This window comes from Protopterus annectens, chromosome 1.part1, assembly GCF_019279795.1.
Source record: "Protopterus annectens isolate FY-2018-M chromosome 1.part1, PAN1.0, whole genome shotgun sequence".
Classification (NCBI taxonomy): Eukaryota; Metazoa; Chordata; order Ceratodontiformes; family Protopteridae; genus Protopterus; species Protopterus annectens.
The window spans coordinates 1,422,282,336-1,422,294,559 of NC_056726.1; the positions used below are offsets into that span (position 1 = coordinate 1,422,282,336).

The 12,224-nt window shown below is 36.4% G+C and overlaps 1 protein-coding gene across 1 annotated transcript in view; it reads left to right on the top strand.

The window, feature by feature from the left end:
• The first annotated feature begins 3,744 nt into the window (after positions 1–3,744).
• Positions 3,745–12,224, top strand: part of LOC122810805 (cathepsin L-like proteinase) — a 535,051-nt gene continuing 526,571 nt past the window's right edge. Inside the window, exon 1 of the mRNA XM_044082369.1 lies at positions 3,745–3,856. Coding sequence (XP_043938304.1) covers positions 3,760–3,856 — 97 coding nt within the window. The 5' untranslated portion in view covers positions 3,745–3,759. The remainder of the gene's footprint in view (positions 3,857–12,224) is intronic.

A 12,224-nucleotide genomic window follows, 5' to 3' on the forward strand; every position in this document is an offset into this window, starting at 1 on the left:
GAGGGGAAAATGATGGATAATGCCTACCTAGATCTGGCTAAAACATTTGATATAATACCCAACTCGAACACTGTCAACAAACTTAGAGAACTCGGTATAAACCTATTTATAATATGCTGGATAGCTAGCTGGCTCACTAATAGGACCCAGGAGGTTAGAATCAGTGAGGCAACCTCCACAAAGAGGACATTCACCAGTGGAGTAAACCAGGGCTCTGTGATAGGCCCATTTCTCTTTGGCATCTACTTCATGGATGTCAAAGCTAATGTCAAAGACCTCTGGCTAACCAAGTCTGTCAAAGATTGCAAATGGGAACAGTCACTGAATCCCCCAAGATGAGAACACCCTTCAGAAACATATAATGCAGACAAATGTTTGTGCCAAAGCTATGGATTAAAACTCAATACCAAAAGATACTTTATAGTACCTTTTGGGAAGTTTGCCACCCCAAGTAACTATGTTATCAATAAAACACCCTTAAAAGTTTATTCACTAGTCAGGGATCGGAAAACTTGTTGATAGTAACCTAGCTTTCCACCATCATGTGTCCAAGATAGTATGAAAATCCTTCTATTGTTGCTCAACTTATATGCAAGGGCATGGCATCTAGGTCCAGAGAGTCATCAGACACATCATAGAGTATAATGCCCCCTTTGGTATGTCCCTGACCAGATAGATGCAGCAAATGGAACATCCACTAAGGTATCTTACAAAACGAACACAGGGAGTAAACACAATGTCCTACGTTGATTGCATCAAAGCATTGTGTCTTAACTCAGTATCATATGGACTTCTGAGACGGGAATCTTTGCCTGGCATACACGCCATCCCTGAACATTTTGCACATCCACAAAACAAACAGACTCAGAACTACTAGATTAAAAGACCTACATTTTGCTTGTGACATAAATAGGACATGTTTCTCAGAGAATTCCCTGCAGAATTTATTTTTAAACTTATTATTTATCAGTACATTAATACATTTAGTTACACCTGCTTATTGTGTATTTAGTGTCTGCTGCTTATTATTTTACACTATTGATGTATGGTGTTATGCTGTATACATACTTGCAACTGTTCTTATTTAAGAAAGCAAAAGAAACATTTGACAGACCAGCATTTCATGGCATATTTACACATGCTGCCACACACATTCACACATTACATACACGCACGCACACACACACACACACACACACGCACACACACGCGCACACACACATGCACACACACACACACACACACACACACACACACACACACACGCACACACACATGCACACACACACACACACACACACACACACACACACACACACACACACACACACAATCTAGCTTGATTCTTGCTCCTTCACACAAACGGACACACACTGGCACACTCCATAACCCCATGTCTTTGTTGAATTTACCTGCACCATAACTACTTCTATGGGAGTTGAAGAGTGTGCATCATCTTTTGACTGCATTCTTTTTTTCCACCACCATTCTTTGAATTACTGCTCAGTGTAAATTACGAGCCACTGGCATGTTGGGGGGGTGCACAAGACTAATTAACATTAGATATTTAACTAGATTGCTGCATTAGCATGCATTTAGCAGTGAGACTTCTCTACAAGCTGAGACTCTGGCTAGCAGGGAACATCAGTGAGAGGGTGGTGTATGAATCAGAAAGGCTTACTGAGACTGGGAAACCACTTCCCGCACAATAAGCCTCTGTGAATCCCAGCCCATGTATGGTAGCTAGCATAAACTGTACCTTAATAAACTCATTCTTCTTTTAAAATTGTTTGCGGTCTGTTTTTGAATTAATTGTAAGCACTTCTTCATGTATGCAAAAATGCTCTCACTCAGTATTTGTTCATTGTATAATGTACCTCAGAGATTTTTCTCCAAAGCCTACACTGAAAACAAGCCTCAAAATGAGTTGAACAACTCAATCAGCACAAAATGAACAAAGAAAGAAACACAAACAAACAACAAAAACATTGCAATTCATTTCTTATATCCCATTCACAGATTCTATATGGCCAGATAAGTATACCTCAGGGTGATTATGGGTGCTCTATTCCCCAACACTCCAAAGCCACTGTCTCAAAGCCAAGGACTCAAGAGCCTTGCAGCCTCAGCTAGGCTGATGCACATCCTCAAACTTTAATACAGCTATGGGGAGAGAGTTGGAAGGGGATTTATGACTGGAGAATGGGAAGGGGATTTGGGGTGATGGAGAAGGAAGGGAGGTTTTAGATTTATGGAGAAATTGAGAAACGTGTTTAGAGGGGGGGGGTTAGAGTTTTACGTTTAGAGAGTAGGAAGGGTGCTTTATGGTTAGAAATTGATCTGGAATTTAGGTATAGAGAGGTAGAGTTTGGGGTTTTAGGTTTAGGGAGTAGGAAGGGAGCTTTAGAGTTGGGGAATAATCTTGGGGGATCTAAGTTTAGGGATGAGATGGTTGGAGTTTTAGGTATAGGGAGTTATTGGAAACCTTAATGTTAGGAAGATGAAGTGGGGGGTTAGGATAAAGGACCAAGGTGGTGAGTTGGGAACTGGTTGGGAGCTTTAAGTTTAGGGTTTAGGTTCCGGTACGGCTATGTAGCTTATAGGGCTGGGTGTTCCAATGGCTATGCAGAAACTAAAGATTGGGCTAGTATGAGGTAGAGCACTTGCTTTTTCAAGGAAGTGGCAGAAAGCAGGTGCATCACAATCTGCTAGCACATAGGGACCTTTAGTAAACTCTGCTACACTAGGATCTTGTTGTTTTTTTATCTTTACTATCATCTTGATCCAAGTTACATAAAAGAATTTTTAATAGTTTAAGTCCACAAACGTTATGTATTTACTGCTGAGTAAGGGGGATCATCTTTATAAAAGTCAGAAGACTTTGACAGTTACTCTAGGTCAGTTGTGTTGCATAATATGCATTCTTTAAAAGAAATGTGAAACTGCATATAAATGGCATCTGAGACACATAGAGAACATGTTTTGTTATTTTGCTAGTACATATTGTTAAAATTAGTATGTTCTATGTTTAAATTTTAATGTATATGACAAAATTACATGCACGCATAAACGAGCACACACAAACACACACACACACACACACACACACACACACACACACACACACACACACACACACACACACACACACGCACACATGCACACACGCACACATGCACACACGAGCACACACGCACACATGTACACACATATATAATGTTCATGCACAGACATGCAGAAACACCTATTTACAGGTATGTTGTTATGACACATTACATATTCAACTTTTGACCAGAACATCACAACCTGGAGATGCTCATGTTATTAATTGGTTGACATGAATATGTTGCAGAATTTCTCATCTGGATACTTTCAAAGAATGTTAGCTGCATTTTAAGTGAATACAGAGTATAAAGTAAAATATGACATACACAACTGGTTATTTTGCTATTTTCTTATTGTATTTGTTAACTGGAAATTTTCATTTGGGAGGTTTCATTTTCAATGGAGTCCTGGAAAGAAATTCTCAAGACAAAACAGTACATCATACCTATTCTTAGGACAAATGCTTACGTAAGCTGGTCCAATCTTAGCTACTCAGGTTAAGCGATGCAGCTTACAGGAGTAACCAAATGTAGATGGATTATATAATTCATATTTTTCATGCATGAAATGTTTACAGATTCTAGAATAAGAATGGGATGATTTAGTACATTGTTGATTTAACTGCAACTTTGTCTCCACAGCACGTTACTTAACATGAAGTTGATTGCAATCTGTGCTATACTTATGCTGACCACTGGCATATATGGGAGTCTTCTTGACTTTAAATGGCATCTATGGAGATATAAATATGGTAAGTTTTCATTTAGGAAAACAAACGACACGAAAGATTTCAACATACAATATGTCTTGCGTTAAACTTTCAGCAAAAATATTCTGCTACTCATATTTTATATACATACATATAAATGCCTCAGCATTCTATCAAAATTGATTTGCAAATCCTTGTTGTAATTCTGTATTACTATAGTATTAGTACTCAAATTTTATGATTTACCATGTGGAAATACAATCTGAATTCTTGCTTGGTCAAATTTATCTTCTACAGAGATGGTTACTGCTGTATGACGAATCTTCTTCCCAAAAGTGAAACAATTTTGAAATTGCTTACATTAAACAAAAGATTTTATGGGCACAATTCTCTTAGTGAGGAGTGGTGGTTCATTCCCACACAAAAAAGACATTTGCAACTTTATGGTGAATGTTGCTCAATTTAGATGAAATCAAACTAAACAGTAAACTTTAGACTGGTTTCAGACTGCTAATCCGGATCTATAGTGACATTTCACTTCCAGTCCTAGCTAACTGATATTTCCAGGTTTGAAGACAGTAAATATTTTCTTAATAGTAAATCCTTCTGGGAAAAATTCATTGGTACCTTCCATGGTGTAAAGCCCACACTTAGTTGTTCTAGAATACATGCTCTTCTTCTTCTGATTCATTTTTCATCTTCCAGCTCTAAGTGTCAGCACTTTCTATGTATCACAACAAAGATTACTGTCAAGAAACCAGCATGGTTTCTGTGAAATCATAAGCACCACAACAACTCTCTGGACGCTATCAAATGATATACTTATCTACACGAAGAAAGGGCAACTGACAGGTGCAATTTCCATTGATCTTAAAATAGCCTTTGACTCAGGACACCACTGTCTCCTCCAAATCTGTCTCCTTCCATGTTATAACTAGCAAGGCCTTCCAGTTCTTCGAAAACATCCTGTCAAATTAGAAAGGGGATAAAGAAAGTAAGTAAATATTGCAGAAACAAATTGCTGCTTTGGAACTACATAGAGGGAAAAGTTTAACTATGATGGGGCAACTTACATCACTACAGATAACAATAACAACAATGAAGGAAAGTGGAACTACATGACATTGCAGGACATCTAATTTACTGCGATATTTGTAACTGAAATGATTGATGTCTGTCTATTAACAATTTCCAGCACTTCCATTATCTGGTGTCTGCTGGCTGCTTTAGGACATAAAATCCTTTTGAAGTGTTACAATGCGAAAATGTTTTGTGTAAAGAAAGCTTGTGCACTCCATGGAAAAAAAGGGTGCAATATAACTTTGTTTATTGAATTATTGATTAAAATGTTATGTGTAATAAAGGTACAGTATTATAAAAAAAACGTCCTATTAGATTGAACTTTTCTGTTAATATACTTGTCATACATCCTTCTCCTAAGTACTGCTACAAAGGAATTCCCTCAAGGCTCAGTGATCTTCCTCCTGCTTTTGCCCCTTTACATTAATTACCTTCCAGAGTTTAATTTCACACTCACTATGATAGTGGATGCTGATAGCATGGGGCTTTACAGATTCAACCACTCGCACCAAGCAATCAAACAACAGCTCCAACAAGATGTCCTTAACATTACTGATGCACTCCGTGCCAAACAAGTAATCTAAAGTTGTAAGTTGTGCTCTTTGGAGCATCATGGAAACTTCACTCACTTCTCAAAGACAAGTACTTACCTGTCCTCAACCAACAACCTCTAAAGACCACCATATATTTAAAATACTTGATCTTCTGGCTTGATCCCACAATAAACTCCCAGCTCACCATGAAGAAAAATCTAGCAATCCTTGTTCTAGGTGTGGAAGCTCTCACACATCCATTTCCCAGCAGGCAGAGACTCCACTAAAAAGGAATGATCATAGCACAGCTATATAGCCTTCCAATTATGCATGTTTCCTCCAAAAGGAGTCTTTCCTGTCTTTGGACAACCACTATCAACATCTATACTTCATCTCACTTGCCCTAGGAAAAGATAATTTCTGTTCTGTTCTCAAAAATGCAAGCAGGATACCATCACAGGTGAGCCAATCTGATTTTGGGCTTTTTATTGTTCATACTGCTAAACCAAAGTGCATTCCCTGCCCTCACCTGCAGATTCACCATTAGGGCATGGATCTATAACTTCATAGGAACCAATTCTTAGGAGCCATACCCCCTTCCATAAGGGATTAAACCAACTTCCCAGGCTTCCAAAACAAACACAGCACCTATTTTAAAACCTTGAAGTGTTAATGCTTCAGAAGCATGGGCATTACCTAAGTGATCTCTAAGAGTGAACCTCCATATCCTTAAATATAATATCCATTTTTGATTAGTTCACCAAATGGTATCTCCCAACACTACTCCCCCCCCCCCCTTCTCCTATCCCAGCATAGCTCAGCCAACACATTCAGTTTCACAACTTCCTTTACCTGCCACCCTCATTGGCAAAGCTACATTGGTTATCTATCATTTTAAATGCTTGTAAATGCTGTACTGATGTTTCTTCTGACACCTCATTGCTGTTATGTAAATATTTCACTATCGTCTCTTTTGTCATAAAACACTTGTATTACACATTGTGTATTACTGTACATGTATTAAATGTTCAGTTATTGGAGCTTTTCTCCCCAGCCCAGGCCTCCACTGAAATGAATTCTGTGCCCAGACTTTCTCTGTAAACAAATGTCAAATAAGTAAATAAATTATTTGTATTACATTGCTCGACCCTGGACAACAGATACATTTAAGTAAACAAGTAAATATGATTTCATAACAGTCAGATATATAGTAAACATAATAAGCATAATTTATCCCATCTTAGAAAATCTTGCCTTATCATTCTGAAAACAATATGCAGATTGGACTTAATTTAAAAGCTAAGATTGTACTAATATACCTAGATCATCATCAACAACATCATCATCATCTTCAACTCCCTTTTTCCCATTTTCTACATGAGGTCAGGGTGTTGCATTAACTTTTGCTGCATCTCTCAGTTAACTGCCTCTTGCCAACCTTTTAGACAGTCATACTTGACTGTCATAAGTAATATCTCCTACAGTACATCAGTCTCTTTGCTGGATGATCTTATTTGTCTTGCCTTTTTCCTGTCTATTCCAAATCTTCTTCACCAAGTTTTCTTATACTTTCCTGTACATTTGCCTGAACCACTGTAATCTGTTCTCTTTAACCTTCTCTGCAGTTGGAACTATTTGTGCTTCAGCTCTTACGTCCCCATTTCTCTGTCTGTCTTACAGTTTGTATCCAACCACCTGTCCAGGCACTTCATCGACATCACATCCAGCTTCCACAAATCCTCTGTCTTCACTGCCCAAGTTTCATTACAATACAGTAGTACAGGTTGCATCATTGTTTTGTATACCTTACTTTTCAGCTTCATTTACATTCTTCTCTTTTGAGCTTTCCTTGACATTTTTTGCCAGTTGGCTGCAGCCCCTCTGACTCTAGATTTGAACCTCCTCCTTCAGATTTCCCTTCTTCCAAACCAGCACACCAGATACTTGAATCTGTTAAGCTGTTTCACTATTTTCCCTTAGCACATATTTAGCATCTGCCAATATCCCTCATTTGCTGTCATTACAACAGTCTAATCTGCACTCAGCTTCATCCCTTGTGCATCCAGTTATGTATTCCATTCCCCTATCATTTGCTGAAGCTCTTATTAAGAGTCTGTCTGTAATGCTACATTATTTATGTACAAAAGCTTTTTTGATTTTTCCCCTCCAACATATTTGCTAATGTAGTCCATCATCAGTATGAGCAACAGTGGGATCAAAGGTGAACCATGATGCATACCCAGTCCTACTGTCAACCCCTCTGTGAGTTCAAACACTTTTCATACTTGTCATTGGGTACTTGTAGACAATATGCACTAATTCTACCAATGTTTATGGGACTTTGAACCACTGAAGGACTGCGCAAATCAGTTTTCTTGGGAAATTGTCACATGCTTTCTCCAGGTTTAGAAATGCCAAGTTGGACCGTTTCTTCATTATTAGCTTCTTCTCAGCTATCTGTCTCACTGGAAACATTAAGCTGATTTGAATTTGAACTGCTCATCTCCCATCTTACTTTCTACTTCTCTGCATATTTGTTTGTTATTCATGCTGTCCAGAACTTTTTATGCAATGTGACAGGAGATTTATACCTCTATACTGCCCACAGTTATGAATGCCCCCTTTGTTCTTATAAACTGATAATATAATGCTTATTCTCCAGTCATCTGGGATACAGCAGCACAGTGGCACAGTGGATAGCATTGTTGCCTCATAAGAAGAAGAGGTTTCCCAGTTTGATTCTTAGCTGGGGTGTCTTCTGTATGCAGTCAGCATGTTCTTCCTGTGTTAGGTGTGTTTCCTCCAAGTGTTCCAGTTTCCTCCCACATTTCAAAGATATGCAGTAAGCAGACTGGACACTCTAAATTGGTCATAGGTGTGAATGTGTGTGTGAGTGTGTGGTGTGTTAGAACTACCACAGCAGGGCTAACCACCCAGTGGTGTAAACCTTGGCTCTAGATGATTGTCACTGTTGAAGTGACATGCCGACTCCATGAGCAAAAATGGGAAAAAAGGATTGCGGATAGATGGATCTGGGATACATCTTTCTCTCCATACTGCTATTAATACCCTATGTAGCTATTCTTCCCTTAAGTCACCCAACATGTTGATCATATCTGCTGTGATCTCATCTGAGTCTACTGCTTTCCCTGACTACATTTTCCTTAGTGCTATTCCTCCTTCGTCTAGGGTAGTCTCCTTCTTTCATTGTAGGCTGTGTCTGTCACAGTACAGCTTCTGTGGGCTTGATGTCCTGTGTACTAGTGAGCAGATTGTTGCGGGAATCACTTATTAAGTGAGTCTGGTGACTATCTTCTTTATTATCTCTCTGCCTTTCCCTTACAACCTGATAGAGCTTCTTTGTGCCATTTATTGAGTCACTTTCCACAGGTTGGCAGAGTGCCACTGGTACTTTGTTCTTTGCTATTGTAACTGGCCTCTTAGCATCTTTGTTAACCAAACAGCATTCAGCCTTAGCCTGATCCATCTTTTCTATCATTCACTTTTTCTGCAGTCCCTTTTTTTTTTTTTTTTTTTGATGATTTCAAGGGTGTCTGCATTTCAACATGAGCTTTCCCTGTGTACCTTATATCCATACCTTGATCAGCCACATATCTGTTCTGTTGTCCAAACACATGCTATTTTGAGGTGCTGACATTCTTATTTGACTCCACATATTTGATCTTCTTCCTGAAGTACTAGAACCTTAATTGCTTCCTTGAACTATTCTGTTTTCTGACCAGTCAACTTTCTGGTTTTCTGCCTAGTCTCTGTTGACCCTACAGCCTTTTTGAACAACTGCTTGCAACTAATTTTGGCAACCATTGATTTGTGCTGTAATATGACTGTTTCACTGGGGATGACTTTTCAAAGGCTAATTCTACCCTAATGTCCTTTTGTTACTAGAAGGATGTCCACCTAAGTTGTATGTTGGCCATTCTTGTATGTGATCTTGTCTTGTTGAACCATGTGCTGGCCACCATAAAGCAATTAAACAGACAGAGGTCTAGAATGGCATTTCCTTCTTTATTCCTGTTGCTCCACCCATGTGGATTCAGGCAGCCCTCATATTTTCCCAATATGTGCATCCAGGTCCCCCATTATCAACACCAACTCATCCTGTCCAGCTTTATGTAAAATGTCCTGTTACTGCTGCTTAAATGGACTCTTTTCCTCACTATCATAGAACTGCTATGGGGCATATGCTGAAACTATAAATACTACCATTTCCTTACACTGGAGTCTGACTGTCATGAGTCTTAATTCTTTTTTTCAAAACAGGTTTATTGTTTTAACATATAAGAGAAATATCATAACAATTTTATACAAGTAATTAAAAATAGGTATTATTATAATATTCAACAAAACAACTAAAGTATTTACAAAGACATCCACTACAATCAGATCAATTAATTAAACTAAAATACCATGCTATTGAAATTAAAATTTTTTTAACAAATTTTGTAAATTATCCCATACAATAAAATAAGATGTTTTTCTGTTTGTTCTAGTCCTAATTGTGTTTATTTCCATATGGCACACTATATTCATAACATTTTTAAATTCATTGAACGAAGGAGGTGTATCTGAAATCCAATTTCTAGTTATTATTTTCCTAGCCACTGCTAGAATAGACCATAACAAGGGAAGCTTAACCTTTTTAACACTTTGAGGTACAGGTGTGTTAAATAATATAAGAGATTTAGAAATAATGAAATTATCTGTAAAAGGAGCCTGCAAAAATTCATTAATTGACTTCCAGTATTCTTTCAATTTTATACAGTCATAAAACATATGAGCCCAGTCAGCATTAATTTCTACATTACATCTCTTACATAGATTATCTTTATTATTTATTTTATTCATCATCAAAGGTGTATAAAAAGATCTATGTAAAATTTCCATGTATAAAGTCTCCAGACAATGGAAGACGTAGTTCTATAAGCAGATTCCAATATATATTGTTTATCTTGTTGATTTGGTGGGTCCCCATTAATAGAAGTGAAATAATTCCAGTATGAATCTACACTGTAAAAGTTTCTTGTCTGATAACTTTATGTATGTATGAAAGTTTACCTTTATCAGAAACTTTATGTTGTAAATTTAATATCAAGTAATCAATCAGTGTTGGAATAGATTCTTTAACAGTTATAGACATTAAATCTATTTTATTAATGAGATGTTGTCTAAAGGTCTGAACCTCTAACCAGCAAGTTTCTCTTAGATCAAATTCTTGTTTTAAGAAATCTAGATTTTTAACTTTATTATCAGATATCAACTGATACCAGTACTTTAGATCATTATCTATAGCTAAATGAGTTCCTTCAGAAGTAGATGACAAAAGCATACCCTGAGTATACATTATAGGAAATACAATAAAATTCCATTCCCTATACTTAGGGTGCATGAATATAAAGTTACGATAACTAATAATAATATTTAATGGGTAACAAACCATATGTTTAGGTGTAATAGGTGAAGTACAAAATTCCTTTAGTAACCATAACATGGAGTTATTTACAATCATATTTTTATGCGTTAAGGAGATTTTCATGAAGTGTATACTAATTAGCTCCCAATAATCTTTCCATTTTGTGGCATATGACTGATCTATTAATAAAGTAATAACTTTTACAATAGAAGAGATAGTATATAAATTAAAGTCTGGAAAAGAAATACCCCCTTGAGACCAGCTATTAGTATGTTTCTTTAATGCAATCCTAGGTCTATTAGGTGCCCATAAGAAATTTAACATTAGTGTGTTCAGTTTCTTGATAATTATTTTTGTAGGTGGAAGTATTATTGATTGTATTAAGTATAAAATCTTGGGGAATATTATCATTTTAATAATTTAAGTCACTCCTCCATAGTAAAAAAACATATTATTCCATGTATTAAAAAGATTTTGTATATTAAGAAAACAGGTATTATAATTATTATATATAATAGATTTAATATCTTTAGATAGTATTATACCTAAATAAATTATCTGACCTGAATTGGGTACATATTTAGTAAAATCACTAATGAGAATATTTTTTCGTGTATATATAGGTAGTATTTTAGTTTTTTCTTCATTGAATATTAAACCAGAAATACTTTTTAAAATTCATCATGTTATCAAATAGAGACTGTATAGAAGAATTAGATCCTGCTGATGTAATTAGAACATCATCTGCAAAAAGTTGAATTTTGGATGTTGTATTTTCATTTATTTCAAAACCCTCTATGTCAGTACTGTTTCTGATCAAATTAGCCCAAGGCTCCATTACTAAAGTGAATAATAGTGGAGAAAGTGGACATCCTTGTTTTGTACCTTTAAGAATGGGTATTTTTGTGAAACATATGTTCCTACCTTAATATAAGCCAACATTCCTTTGTATAAATGTTCAATTAGATTTACAAATGCATCCGAGAAGTTTGTGCACTTCATTAAGGTAAACAGATAGTCCCAACTTACTGAATCAAATGCTGAACTTATATCAAGACTAATAAGTGTTAAATCTTTCTTTTTCCTATTTGCAAAATCTATTAATGTTAAAGTTCTTCTTATATTATCAAAAGTATTTCTATTTACAATGAAGCCTGTCTGATCTATATCTATAATGCCAGGAATGATTGTCTTCAATCTATCAGCAAAGATATTCATAAACATTTTATAATCAACATTAAGTAATGAGATGGGCCGATATGAAGAACATCTAGTTGGATCTTTATTAGGTTTTAAAATTGGCGAAATAAATGTATATTGCCAAGATGGGGGTTATTAACTCAGTTTGGGCCAAAATAAAACCTTA